Raw genomic sequence first — 20,515 nt, 5'->3', positions numbered from 1 at the left:
TCGTGTTTGAAAAGTAAAATAGTTTAAAAAAAAAATTTTTTACCTATTTTAAAAAAAGTCAATAGCAAAACTGTTATAAATAGCAAAAAAATAGTCTGCATCAGCTGATTGAAAATACTAAAACTGTGCACCGTATTCTCTATCCAGTCAGTAGGAGAGTGTTAAGTGCTTCACAGAGGGCAATCCGRAAGGGCCCATTTTGAAGAGAGAGCTATCTAGCCAGCAGGAATGCTAAGCACAAATAAATCCTCCTTTTCTCTGAAGTTTATGTCACGAATGTAGTGCCGTCACTTGAGGAGGTTTGAAATACCCTCTGTAGTCTGCCTCGGTGCTGTACAAACATAGAAGGAAGTAATCAAAATGCAGAGGATGGAATTTGCACGACAATAAAGCCCTGTTCATGAATATGTAGGACCCCRTGCCAGTGCATCCTTGCACACACGGAGTATTGCAGAGTATTGCAGAAGCATAAAGGGGAAGGTTTCTAAACATTTGTGGTCTTCGTTTCTAAAAMCTTCCGTTCCTGAGCTTTAGCTTGCATGGAGGGTTATTCTAAAAGCCATTGCAATGTTTGAACAGTTCTCCTTTGTACGTCACATGCGAAAATTGAAATGAAATTTTTATTTTTCTCTCAGTCTCAGGACTTGTTTGCACTATAATCAAGTTTAGTATAATGTGACTGCCAGTCACCACTTAGGAGCTGAGAAAGATGCACTGGCAGCGGGTCTTGGGAAGCTTGTCTAGTATCTACCTAATTCCCCTSGTTCTATCAGTGTTAATTCAATGCTCTCATGAATAATACATTCATTTATAAAATATATATTGACTTCTTTTTGTTTACCCTTACTAAGATGTAACTTTTCTTGAGAATGATCATACCCAATGACTTCTTTATGTATGCATGTATATAGAGTGTATATGTGTACATACACATATGTATATATGTATACATATGTGTATGTGTGCGTACATATATGTGTTTATGTTTATATATGTATTTTTATATATTTATATATATCACACGTAAATATTTCGATACTTGTTCTCAAAGCCTCCAGGACTCTGTTGGAATAAGTGTCTGATTGCTGAAGTTAATAATTCTTTCATTTTTTTCTATTGCGGTGGGTTTTGTAAATTTTTATGCAAAAATCAAAGAATAATCGTTAAAATAATATCTTTAAAAATAAAAATACATTTATAAAAAGCTCTAGGTAAACACAACTAAGACAATAGTATTAAGAGTAAATTAATGGTGACTTTACTTTCATTTGCTTTTTGCAATAGTTTGAAATATTTTTTAAAAAATGTATGTTCATATAAACCAGAGAATACTTTACATATTTTGGTCTAAGCCTTTTTAAAAAAAGCTCAGAAACTCTCATTGGAGTCAAATTGGCTAGTGTTCAGATACTGTTAATTTAGTTTAGTTAATTTAGTTTGAAGTAGGATAGATATTTTTCACCACTTTCAACAGCTGTTTTCTTAATGAAATTCAGGTTCCTTTTTGCCAGTCAGAAACATTTGCTGCTAAGAAAAGACAAATATATATAAACAAAAAATATATTTAGAGGCACAGGTACATATGGAATATTGTAAAATATGTATTCCTCCAGATTGTAAAGACACTAGCAAAAATGATAATGTAAATAAATAGGCAGACCTGGAAGAATGATCAAATTGACCATTCATGAGTAATTATATTTATTGTTTAGGTAGCGATGGTGCATGCTGATGGACTACAAATTCAGGTTTTGTTTTCACGAAAGGATTCTGCTAAGGATAAGACAAGACTAGTAATTGAAAACCAAGCCAGGGCACTGGTAGCGTTGTCATGTACTGTGCCCCCCTCAAGACTTTCACTGAAGCTAAGTGTCCTCTCACTCTAATTTTAATTAACTATAGAGCTATCAAAACAATGTGACATAGGGGAACTCGAGGACAATTTACATGCAGCGCCTTCTCGGTAGCCTTCTAGAAAAGTCGGGCTGGTTTTGAGGAGCTCTTGACTGGTCTCACGGGCTCCTTTAATCTTGTGCTTGTTTATAAGGCACTAAGGGAAGGCCTGTCCCTGGGCCTCTGTTAGAGGAAATGCCGTTAGCTGCTGAGTCCCTCCTAATAGTCCTTTTTTGCTATTGCAGTAAGTTATTACTATTATTGCACTATTAATAATTCCATACTCTGAATAATGCTGTGATGGTGTGATTTATTTCTACTGTGAGTAGTCACATGTCACATATTTTCTAAAAGCTTCAGTCTTATTAGAAAGAGGGGAGGGAAAGGCAGCATCTAATGGAATCACTCAATCTCAGAGGTTCCAAACATCATTTGATCATTTGATCTTTCTGACTTTTTGAAAAAAAAAAAAAAAAAAATCAGTACAATTCTATAACTCATTGAGATGCTTCATCTACTTGATTATCCTGTCAGGGGCCATAAAGTCAAATATAACAATGCACTCTCATGGCTTGCTTGAGCCAGTGCAACAATGTAAATTTGAACATGTCATTAGATTAAAAATATATCTATATATATTTTGTTTATTGCTGTCTCCAACTTGAACAAAATCCCTTTTTTAAAAAGGTAGTTTTAAATGATCTCTGATACATCTTTTCAAAACATTATCTTGTCATGAATAACAGAATAGATTTTATTTTCCTGAATAGTGTGATATGATGACTGAAAGTTCATGAATGTTGACTATAAAAAAAAAACACCACTTATTGCAAAATTGCTTTTATTACTGTGCAGTATTTAAAAACTCGAAAAAAATGACCCCCCTCCCCCCCCGATCGTAAGTAGCACCTACTGTCAGGAAGAAGACTGAAATGGAAGAAAAGTTTACAGTCTAGGTGCTGTTTTAATGGGAGACCCTGAAACTCTTTAGGATGATGATCAAGGATGTCTGACCTTTATGTAATGAAAGAACAGATTCGATCATGTGTATTTCTGCTGACTTACTTATTTAGGACTCCTGTTACTACTGCCACAGGATAAGGAGTGACAACAGCAATGCAAAACCTCACAGGGCATGACACAAGCAAGCACACATGCAACACAACAGCAGTACAAGTGCTAAAACTGTTGTGCAGGAAGCCAAGCACTGACGTAAAATTGGACAGCAAATAGACCACCTTGCTGGGACTGGTGAAAATTCAAGAGATGGATGAAAATCAGGGAAGGTTTTGTGGAAGCAGCATAAAGGTCTAAGTAAATGGAATAAGAGGAGGTAATAGGAATTTGAGGGTGAAATACATTGGCTGGTTAGACAGAAATAGAGTTAGGAAGGGACTTTGACTAGAAACACAACATATAGGTTGTTTTGATGGAACACTCTAGCACCAGAATATGTATAGCATTTTAGGAATAACATCCCATCAGAAAGTATGGAAGATCCGAGCAAGAGGTGACAAGAAGGGGTTGCTCAGATATTTCATTTCAGCAGTACTTCGCCTCTTTATGGTAAACTTCTTTAAGCCTCATTGGACAAGCTTCTCTCTCAGGAAGAAAAAGAAGAAAAATAGGTTCAATTAGCTCTGAGCCTTAAAAGCACAGAGGAAATGGAGAGCAGCCAAGAAAAAATGCTCAGTGCATGTGGAAATAGTGTCAAATAGCCAGTAAAAAAAAGAATATCAGAGAAATTAGTGCAGAAATAGTAATATACAAAAATAGAAATTTGTATTAGCATTTATCTTGAGACTAATATTCTGTCTAGATGTGAAGAACACCTATAATACGAATGAGAGTGAAAAAAAGGGGAAATACTTCGAAAGAATCTTTATGTATTGCCGAGGATGCTCAAAATGGTTCTAATGTCCTACATCAAATAGCCACAAACATACCCAAACTATTATGTATAAATGTTCAGGGGAGACATAGTAGCATTTTGCTCCATAAGAACTATGAATATCCTTTATATATGATTCTACCACCTATAGTACTTCATAACTGGATCGATACCTATAAATGTTTGGTGAAGCCAGTAGATCTCGCCTCTATAGTTCATGGATTTTTTTAAGCTGGCATACAGAGTCATGACAGAAGGGATCGACACATGCCAGTATTCACAGCAGTTCCACTGCTGTTGTAAATTTCTTATAAAAATATTACCGAAGGAGTGTAGAACAGCAGAAGCGAAAGCCTAAATTATGAAATATTGAACCTTAGACAAGTTAGCTCTAGTGTAAAATTAGCTAGTTACTATTTTTGCAGGGCGAAGGAAGATTGCTTTCCTCGTTTTGCCCCACGTTCCCTGGAAACAGAGCAGGCTGCTCTGCTTAAAAATCCTGTGCATTAGAGAAGATAGATTTCATATTTTTGAATTCTGCTGTCCCAGAATACGTTTTGCAGTCTGTGTTTCTTCTGGAGACCTTGTTAAGTAGCATTTCTTATCAATTACTAGTATTTTGTGCAATGCAGAGAAAGTGGTCAGTTTATGAAGAAGAGACAGGGTCACATACATGCACTGTGATCACAGTTCCTGCCGTTCTTACCTAATCCCTTTTGTTTTAAGCAAAATCCTCACTAATGCTAGCATGAAATGTGTCTTTGTTCAGTACAGCTTCAGTAGTTTCACACAGGACCCGTATTAGCTAATCAGCTAAGAGAACATGATCAGTGTAATTGAAATATTAAGAGCAGACAGAGAAGTAGAAAGGTGCATTTATCAAAACATCAGAAAATGCCCAGTGGTTTCCATCCAATGAGGTTATAGAAATAAGGTATTTCTTGGAAAATACTGAAGCCTACTTAAGTATTTAACTTAAAGTTATAAACACTGCTTTCTTATTATTCTTCAGTCCTTTATATGTTTTTCCTCTTCTTCGTTTTATTATTTCATCCATATGACTATTTTTTATTGCTTTTCTTGCGCTTTTCTATGTTGTTTTTTTCACTTTCTTTATTGTTACATTCCTTTTATGTACTAGTATCTTTTCCTCCTCACTTTCCTTTCAGATTGAAAGGAGTGTCTTCTATGGAAGGAAATCTTACCAAAGGCGTTTGGGGGTTTTAAGCCCTTATCCATCTGCTACATACCTGAACAAAAAATGCAAGTTGAATTTAGCAATCTGACTAGTGAGAAATCCTTACCAAGAATTTTCCCACTGCTAGAAACACTAAGACATGGATATCATATACAAATTCACATTTGGAGTCAGAGATGCCAGGAAAACGTTGTGCGGGTTGTTAAATCCGTAACAGAATTGCTGTTGTTTGCAATCAAGAGAACAGGTTAAACCTGGCTACTTCGCTTCTGCCTAGCTTATATAAAAGAAGAACAGATAAGGCAAGTAGGAGGAAAGTCTTGTTTCCTCCCTACTTTAAATACCATGTGTATAATACTGGTAGAAGTTTGGTGTTTTTCACTTGTGATGATATCCATACATTTTGTCTAATTATTCCCTTGCATAATGCTATTGTTGCACTTACTGCTTTTCCCCCCTACAGCCTTATTCCATAGTTTGTGGCCACATGTCTAGCTGAAGTCCAGACCAGGAACATGGCCTTCAGCTATGTCCTTCAGTTTCTACTGTTGGCATCTGCAAAATCTAGCATTTTGTTTAAAGCATCCCTGTCTTGACTCATGGCCAGTGCTTTTGTCTGCCCCAGGGATCGCTGCTGTAGTCATTCTGCTTGTGGCAGGCTACTCCCAAACTGTAGCTGAAAATCTGCCAGTTTTGAGCTTAGTGTTGATGAGTCCTTGGATATCATTAACATATGTTAATTACTCATTAGAGTATGTACATAGGATGGTAAATGTCTCTGGACAACCCTGTGTGCCCAGAATATTTGCATATGACTTTCTGAAAATTCCTCTGTGGCCAAAATGTTCAAATCTGTACTTCTCATGGCTTGAAGAGGGAGAGAGTGACATTGAAAGAAGACAACAGTATTCAAATCCTCTTCACAGTAAGATCATAATGTACTGGAAGTTTCGTGGAGTAGCAGACCATGGCTTGAGTGGCCAAAATGATCGTGTTTTTAAAAAAACAAACAAATAAGAATTCCCACCTTGGAACCTCTTATTTTTTAAGTAATCAGAACTCAAAAACCAAACTCAACATTGACTGTTGAGGGAAACTGCCTTCACCAAAATATAGTAAAATAAAAAAAACCAAACAATTTTACTTCTACAGATTAGTTCCTTGGCTGTCAGTATGCTAATGTCTGTTAACTGGAATATGCTTTCTTCTTACAAAACTCATTTTTTATCGAGAGAGAAAGAAATAAGTTCAGATACATGTCACATATTGTATTCAGAAGCAATACAGACTGTAGCAGCTAAGAAGAATTCCACTGGTAATTCCTGAACTAGTGGTAGTTTCACACATGAGTCCCACACATAAAGTCCATGACTTTATAGCTCTGAAAAGAAAAAGAAGAAGAAAATAAAGACCCTGGGTCCCTAAGTTTTATTGCTTCTAATATAGCAAGTAATGTTGCACTGCCACAGGGCTCCTGTATTAGTATGCTCTCATCTGTTTAACCAGTAAAGCAATATCCTTATTTGGGTTTTATATCTAACATTTTTGTATTTAGTAAAGTCAACAGTACTGATATAAAATTAATGCTGCTTCACCTGTATTCTGCTGCTTAAGGGAATGAGAGGAAGTAAGCAGTTTTATTGAGATGCACTTTTTCTCATTGGGGAATAATAGCTCTTAGCAGGCTGGCAGAAATTCTGTAGTGGTTATCTTTACTTGAACATGATCCCAGATTACAGGGCTTGGAACTTATATCTCTGTGGTTCAAAAGTGAGATAAAAATAATAGCTGGACCATGCTGAGTGAAAAGGTTTAATCAAAAAAATTGCGCTGTTTAAAGTCTTTGTGACCTCTTTATTTTTCTTCCCTTCAGATCTATATTTTCACTGGTCTATTTGCTGTACAGCAGTCTGTAAAAGCTACTTCTGTGCTAAAATAGTAGTAATAATATGAGTACTTGGATTAACTAGTACTTAGTTACTAAGAATAGATACTCTTCCAAAATGGTGTTAAATAGTATTTCATCATTATCAATGAGACCAGAGCTTTACAAATTAACAGAGCTAATTACCTAACAACATTTTTGTATTTGTTCTCTAACTTAAAATGTCAAAAATGCAAATATTTTATGTACTTAAGAACATGTCATCAATTGATTTCATTATCCTGCCTTTGTCTTTGATAAATTCGCTTAATGTGTAATATACATGATTTTTTAAAAAGAAAACATTTAAGTAGTCAAAAATTTCCCTAGAATGGGTTATTTTGCATGTGTATATGTATTGATGATCTAGACTCATTGCTTAATTAAATATTAAATGGATTGAATCCTGAGGAAAGATACTAATTTGCGTGTGCAATCTTCTTCTGTAGAGATACTAAAGCATAATCAGCACAGTTCACAGAATCATAGAGCGGTTGAGGATGGAAGGGACCTCCTGAGATCACTCAAGCAAGGTCACCAAGAGCACATTGCCCAGGACCATGTCCAGACGGCTTTTGAGTATCTCCTAGGCAGAGATGGTCTTACAGACCAGAGGACTGGTCTGTAAGCAACAAGAGACAAAAGTTATAATAGTATTAATGTATTTGGAATTCAACTTACTAGGCTGCAAAATACAGGTTCCAGATGGATAACTCTTCTCTTATTGACTCAAGTTTAGTTTCTAGGGATTAGGAAAACAGCCTTGCCACAGTATATTTATCATTAAGTATGAATTTATTTCATGTTTGTGTGTCTGTCTCCATATTCTACCTTTTCTATGTGAGCTCTACAAAGTTGCTGATTATGGATGTGCTATGTTTTGTTTTGAAGGCTTTTGTTTCTTCACTTGGAACTGATCTAAAGTATTGCTTCATTACCTAACAGCAATCAGATGATTACTATCTTTGGGGAGTGCATTCTGTTTTCTGCTTTTTATACTGTAACTAGCTCGGAGACTGAGTTGTCTTTTAACTCTTCAGCAACACTTCACATTTATTCTGATATGCCAACTCAAGAAATTAAAATGTATAAGAAACAAATCTCAAACAGAATCCTGCTTCTTGTCAAGATTAAACCTTTGAAAAAAAAAGCTAAAATATAAATTTTACCAGTATGTCTTATTCTGAACAGGAATCAAACTATTTGAAATGATTTGAAGAATAGTGACCAGTACTAGTGAACAGTTAATGATTTGGTTCAGCCTGCTTACTGTACTTCTATTATACAGATATGCAGGAGTGGGGTATTGTCCCTGAAGTTCTAGCATTATAGTATGTACCCCCTTACTCTAAATGTGCTATTACAGAGGGCAGCACAGACACAGCAGTTGTAGAGATAGTGCAGGCAATGAGAAAAAAGAATTTCCCTAGAGGCATAATTACTGCTAGTACTGTACAAAAATCTTTCCTGTCTGACAAAACAAGTTAAAAAAATGTTTTCAAGGAAAATAAATGTTTATATTATATAATACCCTTTAAATGGTTGTTTTGTTGATGCAGATCAAGAAATTATCTAATCTTGAATAAACCAGTATTCATCGAAAAAAAATGTGTAATTTAGAGGGAAAATTAGTAGTGTGATGCATCTCTGTTAAGAAAGACTAGCATGCATTTGTCAATCTACCAGTATTCTGTTACCGTGATTGAATAACTTACAAAGACGTGCAGCTATTGCTTGGAAAATATTATGGTCCTCTGGACCCAGCTATGTTTTTGGAACAAATCACCACTCTTTTCCAATGTATCTTAACATTTTACTTCTCAAAATGACAAAGTATGGAGTTTCAAAGTTCCCCCAAATTAGGAACCTTACTAGGAAACTGTTTTGATGCCATGAGGAATCCCTTAGCGCTTCTAGCAGAAAACACGAAGAATGATGCAAGAAATATGAGATATGACCTTGAACAAATGTTCAGGTCTAAGCTACATGATCAAGCTACTGAGCCACATCTGAGTGTAGTAATACACCATGTTCCCTGTATTAACTCATGTCACATTCAAGGAGATTCCACATAAAAGAGAGTTAAGATAAAACACTAGCATTTCTCATGAGTATGTGCATGAACAGTGGAAAGTTACCCACCTCAGCTAAAGTGCAATAGCATGACAATAAATGTTATGGATCAATGTCTACATTTAGCAATTAGTAGATATCATGCATAATTATTTTTTTCCTGATGTATATTTTTGGCAGTAAATAGCTATTGTCTAGGGSGACAGGCTGATGCCTCGTATATCAGATCATTTTCTTTATTTGCTTCTCAGATCATAAAATTGCCAGGATATCCTTGTTTGACATGCAGTATAAAACTCTGAAATGCTGACAGCAAAGCATTGAAATCTACCTCATTATTCACTTTAGGGTATAAGTAACGTGCCACACACAAAGATTTTGAGATTCTGTGACTGCTCGCGTGTTGTTGATCTTTGTTTCCCTTTCACAGTCTTTTCACAGGACATTTTCCTTGCCTTCACTGACCTTTTCCCACCTTTACAGCTTTCTAACCATGTCTGCCACCAAGGTTCTATAACCTAAATAATTACACCCTCTGCACGTTTTCCRTTAATCTTCTTATCTCTGCTTCACTCATTGACCTTTCGTAGATCTCATACAGATTCTGTCTATATATTGTTACTTTTTTTCTTATTAATTCCTCCACCCAAAATATATCATATTTTTTCCTGCTTTATTGTATTTTAGGATTCTTATCAATACTTTCTTATTGCTGCCTCTATTTTTTTCTACCTTTTCGGCATAGAAGTTCAACTTGAAAAATCTACATAGTTTATTTTAAAAATATTTTGATAAGTATTCCTAAGTATATGTGGCCTGTTTTATAGTAATATGTCTGCCACAAAGAATTGTTTACTTTTTCCTTGCTTTTTTCATTTTCTCTGAAAAGAACAACCTTGGGACACATGCAAGCTAGCATGCACTGGAAYGAGCAAAGCATCTAGGCCTTCAGGAGAGCTTTGTGTTCATTTCTTACAGAAGCCTACCAGTTAGCTAATCTGTGTTTAGTGTGCTGTATGTAATGTCCTTGCACAGAAAGAACAAACAGGATTTCTGTCAAAATGACTTAGCTCAAATTGAGATAACAGCAAACAAGGAAAGAACAAAAGTTAGATATCCACAAGGGAGACAGTGTTTGTGTGTCTCCTCTGATAATCTAATTAAATTGAAGGCAAAATTGCAGCTAGTTTCCACCACTTTTTTTTTTAGAAAATCAAAGCTGAAATAACACAAGAAAGAAATGTTTCAGTACAAAGCTAAATATTGCATACCATTGAGTTCTCTTCTGACCAACATCCACAGCTTCAAGGCTGTAAGGAAAGGTCATCTTTCATTCTGATCTGTAAATACTGTTGTGTGAGGCTCTCTCTGTTGTGTAGTCCTGCGATATTTTGTGTTGTAGCAGGAGAGCCTGGAACACAGCACCTGCAGACTATACAACAGCAAGTCAATCTGATGAGTTATTGCTAACCCTTACCACCCTGGCTACTGGATAACACTGGGTAACRCTTTACCCTTAACAAAAATAATTAAATGAAAATGAGATATCAAACTCTTGTCCTTTCATGCCCTCATACATCCACTTGCTGAATATTACTCTACTAAACTTTAAAAATATTTCAACCATGACAGGAGAGCATCAATCTCTCTAGATAAAAAAAAAAAGTACCCTTTTTAAATGGTAATTGAGTCCGTGCATGAGTTATAATCACTGGCATTTTCCAAACAACTCATTTGGTGTTTAGGTTGCAGATGTCTGTAGGTTTGAAAGAAAAGGGTTGTTTTTAATARTAATGTAAGTTGATTTAGCCTGGAACTTCCTCCAGTGCTGTCTGACATGGTCATGATTAACAAAGCAGTTATTTCTATTCTTTGAGTAGGTCTTAATAATATGGAGACTTCACTAATGGTTCCTGGGACTTGTGGCTTATGCCTATGGCCAGAGATCCATAGAAGAACGGGAGATCCTTGGTCATTCATTAGAAAGCAAAGGAAGCAAAGTGATGGGTGGATCAAGGCAGGTCTATTTTGCCTTAATATGCAGRTAGATTTAGGAATATTTCTGTAGCAGATAGAAGCAGTTCCAATTTGGAGTTGGAATAAAGCTAGTTTAATTATGTTTGGAACTAGGCTGCAGYGTCACCACCATCTGAATACTGCATTTGATAGTGATGTATAAGGGAATGCTGAGAAGAAAGTACTTAATATTTTGTTTTGGTTTCAAATTTTGAAGAACTGAACAGATTGTGTCAACAAAATTTCCCTTTTGGAGTGAATTCTGTGACGTTAATATATATTATTGTTTCTRCCCTAAAAGAGTGAGATTGCTGTAGTGAGCAGAGGCACTAGGAGATCATTGTGCAGATTTGGGAAATTTTGAAAAAATCTGACAATACTAATTGGAAAGTCTCCGTGGCCTGAAAAGAAACCCTAYCTTTGAGTAAAAGCAAGAACCTTCTCTATATCAGTGCAGTTTTCCCTGTAACACAATCTGAGCTCTTATCTGCCCTCCTTTCATTCCACTAGGTCTTGAACAAGATCTGCAAACAATAATAGTGGTGAAAAAATGCAGTAGTATTTTAAGAAGTAAAAATTTTTTTATGATTTCCAGGCATTACTTACCWACTTGTTTCATTATCTGCTCAGCTATATCATTCTGTAATAATACAGCAGAAGAAATGCACTTTTCTATTATTTCAGTCAAAGCACTTCATACGTTTTAATGCACTGAATCCTTAAATATCCTAAGACATAGGTTAATGATATACCTACTTTAAAGCTGGAAACATAGAAATAGAGGAGCTAACATCAGCATATTTCAAGCATACACAGACTGCTAAGTCTCCCATCAAAAAAATTAAAGTACACAAAATCAGTGACATTTTTTGACAGTGAAGGTCAAACTGAGTAGATAGGGCTATAATGCAAACCTGTGGCAATATCAAGGGAAAAAAAGAGATCCACATCTTTGTCCTGTCTTTGCTCTCAAATGATTCTAGGAAATAAATGGTTAGCAATTCTTTTATTAGAGAAAAAGATGTGACAAAGTATTTTGCAGAATAGTAAAAAGTAATAATTTTAGTCTATGTTATGGAAAAGGCCTTCTTCATTTTAAAAGATTGCTGGAAAGCAAGGAACTTTTTGAAGGGTTTGAACACAGGTTGCAAGCAGTAATGATTTTTATTTATTTTAAAATATAATGGAAAGCAACTAAAAAAGGATACAATTAAACAACTGTGTGTCATGGCTAGCTTTGAACAAAGAGAAATTTGAATTTTTCCGTAGTTCTTTCACTCATTCTAAAGCAATATGTTGGCAAGGCTAAACTTGAAATTGCAGTTTTAGATGGACATTTATCTGCTATATAGAGGAAATAATGTAGTGTTGAGGCTACAGAGGAAATAATACCTTTGTTGTGCTATGTTTCGAAGGTAAAATAGATCGAGTCAAGAAGTATGCTTCAGCTCATCTGCTCGCCCATTCCTGTTGGATAATTCAGAAGAAATCTTGAGCGTGGGAGAGGACAGTTTAACAGTTTCCCTGTCCCTATCTTCGTCGCACTCAGGAGTTTTTGCCTAAGCCTTTGAGGCTTCTCTAAGTCAGTTGGCATTTCCCTGTTTTAAAAGACTGAAACTCATCCTGGACCGTGCCTCTCGTCTTGGTCTCATAATTAAGGTCTAATCATTTTTCTGAGCAAAATAATTAAAGATATGGGGAGGGAAATGGATGCCTTTCTGTGTCATATTGGCAAACTGAACAGGAGAACTTCACTATATCAAAGGGATTCACTGCCTCAGAAGATTAATTACAAATAGCAGGTTTAGATGGAGAAAAGGAGTTTTTATTCTAGCAACTTTTGCTTTTATAGTGTTCAGACTTGCAGGCACTGGTTGTTTCCATCTTGGGGCCTTAAGTCCTGTCAAACTTAAAAGGAAGTTGACATCTGAAAAGATGAGGCCCATAATTTTCTTCCTGCTCCGATTTTCRGGCAGCTGCGTGTGTTTTGCACGTGGTTAGCCGGGGAAGCACACGACACGCATGCCGGGGGCCGTGCTCGCCCCTTCCCRCTGGAGAGCGCAGCCCCCTCCCCGGGGCCCTCCTCTGCCGTGGGAGAGGTTGGATGGTTTCCACTTGTGGTTCACGGAGACGGTACAGACTCTGATCTTATCAGCACTGCTGGTGATTAGGTTTTGCTGTGTTAAAATAAGCTGCTTAATTCCTGGATCTTCACCACACTCTGTTGCCTGCTTCCTTGTTTTTATCCCCATAGGATTTTTTTCATCCTCTGAAACTAACAGAGAGATCATATTTTGCTTCAGTTTCTGAAACTTCGTCATTTTTTCCAGACTTTCCATTTCACGCTGTTTGAATTTTATTAAGATCTCTTCACACAGAAGCAGAGTACCAGCTCTATGATGCCCTGAGGGACCTGAAAGACTGTTGCTGTAACGTCTCAAAACTCTCGAGACATTTTATTTCTACCAGGAGCTCTTCGGAAGATTACGGCTAAGGATATAAAATATCTTAAATGTTTACAGCAGGGATCTTGATCTCTGCTGGAATTTCGTACAAAACTTTCTTTTTTTCTTTTAATTGGCGCATCACATAAATGCTGATGAAATAATAGCTGTCTGCAAAGTGGATTGTATTTTCTTTACATCCCGGTATGAGGGAAAATTATTTTTGTTTCAGAAAGGTAGATATACATCATATCAGGAATCCGGACTGTTCTTAAAACAGTGACTTTCTGTTCAGCATCTCTGTTGATCATTAGTAAGTGTCTTCACTATGCATTTCCCTTCCCTAAGAAGCATTTCTGTTTTATCTGTTTTATCACACACAGGCATGTTTTTTGAGGGAGCTCCCTAAAACTGTGTACTTTTCCAGTGTATGTACAAAGTTTTTATAGGAGTTAATAAGATTTTATTTTCACAAGTCTTTCAAATCACAAGGAATTGTTGAGCACTCAGTAGTCTCTTACACAGCACAATAATCCTGTTCATAAATAAAGCTAAGAATTAAAGAGATGTTACTAATAATACAATGCTGAGTTTTGAAATAAAATTATGTATAAAGCTTTATTCTAATTTGGACAAAAATCACTCTCATGACAAATTCCACTTCCAAACAGCTATAAAATAATAATGTGTGTGTGTGTGTGTTGTATAGCAGAAGTATGTAATGGTTATTTAATTAAAATAATATGTATGTGTAACAATATGACTGGAAAATRTTTTGTAAAATTAAATTTATGGGCAGTCATCCAGAATCTGGGAGACAAATTGTAAATAGTTTTTAGAAACTAGCCGGAATGCTAGGGCATTAGGGACACATCCTTGTAAAATGATTAGTAATTTTGTATACCTCCAATTTTCAGAGCCCCTATTGAAGGCAATGGGCAGTTTCTGAAAAATTAAATGTCCTTAAAAGTAATGTAAGCAACTAATACACTAAAAAAAGCTAGTCTTTTAGCAAATGGAAATCTTCCTGTTGTTTAAGGATGCTGTGCATCAATGGAAATCTTTACAGGAAATATTAGATGAAATTTAAAAATTAAAACRAATTAATTCTAACTCTAAGATTTCATAAAGACGTTTTTATAAATACAGAAATCAGAGACATACAAGCTGTGTCTGCTTAAGCAATTACTATAATTACTGAAGTAAATGCTATTTATGCATGAGCTTGTCTTTAACAGGACTCATGGAAGACTGTAAGAATAAAATTTTATTGTAATCCACTAACCTGAATATGTCAGATTGCACTGCTGTTTAACACAGAATATACCCTTGAGTTGTTCAGTAATCTAACATTGATATTTACTTTTAGTGTATTTACTAGTCCTCTGGCTCATCATATTTACCACATACCACTCTTTTATTTCTCAGAATAATGCCACAGGAATACCAAAGATAAGGATCACATGACATTTACTCTCTAAAGGGAAGGGGAAAAAAACGTTATTTATGTAATATTTTTCATTATTTAATCTTCATATACAACAGAAAGGCTGTTGCTAATGCCACATATACTCAGGCTGAATGACTTTTGAAATTACCAGGATAGCTTATGCTGCCTCACATAACTATACTCCTAAGAGAACAGAGTTATATTTTAACAATCTTAATGCTGTATTTCAATATATCTTCTTTATAGTGATCATCTTAACAGCATTTTTAAATTGGTCAGTGTTCTGTTAAAATCTCAGCTTTTCAATGTCATGATGTGCAATATACTTCTGACATCAATTGGTTAAGAGAATTAAATTCAGCTTCTACCTACCAGTGCAGACACTTGAAATTGTGCCGTAAATAGCTGACTGAATTACTTCAGGTTTTTATTTTATGATAGAATTTCTCTCTTACTGTTCAGAGGATGATTAAAACCGAATCTAAAGGTTATGTTCATCATGTTCTGCACACATCTCTTGGAATATGTCTCTCCTCACTGGTAAAAATAATTTTGCAGATGTTCAGGATTCCAGAGTTTAACTATAAAAGTTGGCATTTTCTACTGCAAAGTATGCACTTTTTATAATAGTTGGATAAAAATGAAAGACTACTAATTTTTTTCCTTCCAATTCTGCTTAAATCTCATCTCAGGATGTGTGACACAGGAGAAGGGCTATTCACCTTTCAGACAAGAGAAGGAGAGATGATATATCAGAAAGTCCATTCTGCAACACTGGCTATAGCAGAGCAACATGAAAGATTAATGATGGAGATGGAGCAGAAGGCACGGGTAAGGTCCATTCACCAAAATCTTTGGACTTTTAAAACTTGATAGTCAAGAGCAAAAGATGTGTCAACTACAATAGAGCTATTAGATATATGACTAAGAAAAAACAAACTTTATGATTTGTGTATTTTCATGGTTGGAGTTTTTCAGCGTGTGGTATACAATGATGTGTTAGGAATGTCGTTCTGGAGTAGCAGATACCATCCATGGCTAACTTCCTAAAAGTTAGGCTGCTCTTCTCAAACATTAGGCTGTTAACTGAAGCCAACTGTGATCTGGCTATCAGTGATTGAATGTGAACTTCTCATGGCTTCACATGTGGGGGAAAAAAAACATAGGTGTCAACAGACACAGTCTGTTTTTTTTTTAAATATAGGAAGGAAATTTTTTCCCTTGCTGTAATAAGTAGCAATACAAAGTGAATTTGTAAAGTTTTTTCTTACTTTCAAGTTCAGGATTTCTGGTTTCTACAAGTTATCTTTAAATACTACAAGAGACTGCCAAAAAGTGTACTTTTTTAGACAAAAAGAAAAAAAAAGTGATTTTGAACAGCGTCTTTATATGCTTAGGAGTAGAGACAACCATAAAGGACCATTCTGAAAAGCTGACTTTCAAATGTGATTTGAATTTAACTTTATATCCACCAGTGAGGAAAGGTAGGGGGAGGCCGTGGAACCAGGTGTACCTTCTTTCCTCTCAAATGACCACAGTTCTTCACATATCTTGACATTGTTTCCAGTAACTGCCTCTTCCTTCCTTCCTTCCCTCACCCCCTATGCATGTGCCCACAGTCACACAAGCATAACTTACATGATCCTCACCCCACATACTCCATCACTGTCAAAATACCTTGTTACACTCCTGAGGAAGAAAGGCTGCTGCAGAGGCCAATTCAGAACCCCAGTGTTCAACTCCTGCTTGTAATTACTCTCTAGAGAAGCCTATTTTTCTCTATTTATTGTACAGGAAGCTTGAAAAGACCTATCTTTCCATGACAAAAGTTCGTCATATTGAATGCTCCCTTCAGATTTTATAAGCCTCTGAGTAAGAACTGAGAGATGAGAAGGCATAAAATGTGGCTTTTTCTGTGGTTTGTGAAAAGAGATGGATGAGTTTTTCAACAAAACTAGACTTATAGTAGGAACGTGTGTAGGAAAATGGAGATACGCAAACTTTGTGCAGGAAAAATAGGAAGAGGAGAGTTCATAATCAAGATTAAAATGCAATTAGGGACATATGAAAAATTGTTGAAAATTCCAAACCAGGAGAGACARCAGAGGAAATTTTAAAACATCTGAAGTAGTAGAAGTCTTGGTAAAAAATAAGTTAATTCTGCTAGGCAGAGAGTGATTGAATAATAGTCAGAAAACATTATGAATATGTTTGCTTTTAAAGTGCCTATGCCAGGAATAGAAATGGAAGCATTTTTCATGCTGCTGTAATAAGTGCTTGTACCTGAGTCCAGGATTATGTAGGATTTTCCTTTCATGTAATTTATCTTTCAGGTCTTCCAACTATTGATTAGCAGCTTTGCTACTTAGCAAAATTGTTTCCATTCTGCCATTGGATGAGTTCCTTGAAACTCATTTATGAAGGCTGTGGCCATATGGTACATAATATCAGACTCTGAGAGCAGGCTGAGAAATAAAAATGAGTCATCATCCGCCCAGTGTACAAAGTACTTGCATCTTTGGATGAGGCTGTATTRTGATATACCTAAGGGCACTGATGCAGGCTTGTGATCTGCTGTAGGCTGCATAGATGCTGGAGGCTGGGTAAAGAAAGCACAAAAATATCTTTTTGCTGTGTTTAAAATGGTAATCTAATGTGGATTTTGTTTTCGGGTATTCTGCTGTCCCTGACTGATGAGGTACTGAACRTTTAACTGGTCGTCTGCATTTCTGATTGCACCACTGGAGTTGTATTTGTTTTAGAAACAAAAGTAAACTGAAGATAGAGCAAGTAGATGTTATTTTCCTTTTTCAACCATAATCACAGCCACAATATCTAATTCTTAAAATTTCACCAAGTGCCTGTATATATTTTTCCCCTAAGATCTGGCATTGAAATACAAGTACAATACAATATAGTTTTAAACCAAGGATCTAGAAGCTGAAAATGTCTTCTAACTCTTCCTAAAGTTTGACCTTTGATCCTTTGTTTTTATAGCCCCACACATGGGCTTTCTATTTTGGCTTTTCCCTGACCTTTTCTGTAATGAACAGGTCATGTGTAATATTAAGAATTATATTCACTTTTTTTTAATAAAGGTGAAAATGAAGGAAGTTAAAAAAGTAAAGGAAGCTTGATAGTAATCCATTACTAAACAAATCAGAAAAAGGGAAAAAATGTACGAGTAGCTCCATCTTTACTCCTTCCTTCCAATTTCAACAAGCTAAATATTAGAGAGGATTCTTGAATTTTTGTTTGCTCCTTCCTTAAACTGTTAGCACATTTTAAGAGATTAATACTCTAAAGTTTTGTTTAAATTTTTCCAGATTATAGTAGGTTGTAATCTGGTGTTATAAAGACTGATTAGACTTTATAAAGGAAACCAAAATGCATTATTTTGCTGAAACAACTTTGATGAAATATATAGATTGTGGTTGGTTCTCATAATGACTATACAAAGTAGCTTGTCTTACTCTTCAAAACCAAAAACATAAGAAAACTCCATCAAATTCTATCAAAAGAAGAAAGGCAAAATCAACTATTGCTGCAGGAAACTCTTCAGATAAAGGTATTTCAAGCAGCCTCTGGCCAAATTTGTTCCACTTATGGAGTTCTCTGCATACAAGAGTGCTTCGGACTATTAAGCAATAAATTCATTTTGATGCTAAGCAACCTGTTGCTGAAGCCAAGTAACTGCTGCATAACTATGTTAATAAGGGCAAGATATGACAAGGAAATGAATTCTTCCATTACCTTCCAAATGTCATGGAGAGAAAGCAAAACTCTTCTGTGGCAGCTCATGGAGTACCAAGTCTTCTTACTGTCATCATGAGAAAGACAACCCCGTCAGCTTAAGTAGGTAGCACAATGCACAACTTTCTCTTCTTCCYGTATCTCTTCCAAATTATAACACTGGAAGAAGGACAAGAAATACGGGATCTATGGTCCCCTGGCATAGGCTGGGTTTCTAGTTGGTTATTGGGTTTACTGTGATCAAAACAGGCTGATTTTTACTCAAATACAATATCAAGACTAAGTGGAGAAACTGTTGTAGTTTAGTTCTGGTGCTCTTCTTAGATTGTGTTTGAAATGTTACATTCACAGAGTGGAAATGTTTCATGCTTACTTTTTGGGGGGAAGAAAACAAATTGGGCCAGTGCTAATAATGTACACTGACTTTTTTTAAGGGAAAGTGTTATTTGTATCTACTTCTTTTTTAATCTTCCTTTTATTTTATTTTTTTTAGCAGACCAGTGTAGTGCAGATGACGGCTTTGGTTTGGGGTTGTGGGGCTTTTCGTGGGGAGAAGTTGATATTGGAATGTTTTGTTAGTGTTTTTACAGTATCAACACAACAATTTGATTAAAAAGAATAATGATTTGCTATCTATTTACAATATTTTTATCTTGTGTTCTTGTGTTATGTCAGAGTATCAACAGCTCTTTTATCATCTGAATAGTTTGTGTTTTTACATATCTCTTGCCCCTTTTTTGGAAAAAATGGCATTTAGAAATTTTGTTCGATAGGTAGTTCTGGAATTGAAAGAAAAGTGATAGCTGCAAGAATAGGACGTGTCCCTACTAACTGTAGTCCAACACTAGGCATAGCAGATCCACATCTGAGTGCCTAAGAGACAGCTCTTCTCGATCCTTCTTSTAGGCTGCAAGCTCCTGCCACTTCTCTTCAGTTAGCACAGATGCTAATCTGATTTAGTGAGTCAATTCAGCTTGCTAATTTGACCCCTCCCCTCCAAAAAATAAAAATAAAGAAAAAGACTAGCTAGAAGAATTAGGGATGTGCAGGGTTACTGAGCTTGATGTTCATAGWGGAACCTGCCAGATCTTCTCAGTTGCCCCATCTCACGGTAAGAAGGAAAAAAGAATAATTCACTCTGTAATTGCTGAGTATCCTCCTTCTTGCAATCAACAGAACATGTTGGTTTTAGTGATCTTTTTAAAGGATTTCAGTTTAAATCATTTCCACACATGTGAACACATTTACTGTCAATGGCACTTGTCTATCTAACCTCTGTATCACGATGAAAATGTGCTTACAGTTATACAGCATTAGAATTTAAGGCCTGATTTTCCTCACTTATGCTAGCTTTAATCTTCTGCCACTCAGCCTTCACTGAAAACACCCCTAAAGTAACTACTAGACCCATTAAGTTTGATTGTACAGAGTAGGGGGTTAAGAGCTGCAGATTACTCACATTATGACTACGGGTGCGAGGGAGAGACACCAAGGAAGTGTATTGGTACCTTTGTAACCTTACATATTACTTCTTTCAAGAACTGCCAGTAAAACTCTATTATGTAATCTCAAAAGAATAAAAATTTACAACCTGTAAAACTAATTCTAAATAAGATATGCTAAAGTTGATGTTAGCCAGCTGATGCTAATCAAACATCAGTAAGCCTGGAGTATAAATGCGTGAAGAAATGAAAATGGTACAAGTTTTCATAAGCTATTATCATGGGAAATGTTCTGTGGCGCTTGCCTTGCTACGGACAGGAAGGCTGCAAGAATAATGCCATTTTAGATAATGGTAGTTTTAACATTTGCCAGAAGATAAACACCTTTATAAAACACCACATCTCTATATTTCTCTTCCATTCTTGTTATT

The 20,515-nt window shown here is 35.8% G+C and overlaps 1 protein-coding gene across 1 annotated transcript in view; it reads left to right on the top strand.

Moving 5' to 3' along the window:
* Positions 1-20,515, top strand: part of DOK6 (docking protein 6) — a 157,624-nt gene that overhangs the window by 70,425 nt on the left and 66,684 nt on the right. The window contains exon 6 of the mRNA XM_085307761.1: positions 15,582-15,720. Coding sequence (XP_085163887.1) covers positions 15,582-15,720 — 139 coding nt within the window. The remainder of the gene's footprint in view (positions 1-15,581; positions 15,721-20,515) is intronic.

The sequence above is a fragment of the Rhea americana genome, unplaced genomic scaffold (assembly GCF_003343005.1).
Source record: "Rhea americana isolate MKP2758 unplaced genomic scaffold, rheAme1 scaffold_263, whole genome shotgun sequence".
Lineage (NCBI taxonomy): Eukaryota > Metazoa > Chordata > Aves > Rheiformes > Rheidae > Rhea > Rhea americana.
Note: the sequence above shows the minus strand (reverse complement) of the source record. Positions and strands in the feature narration are given on the sequence as shown.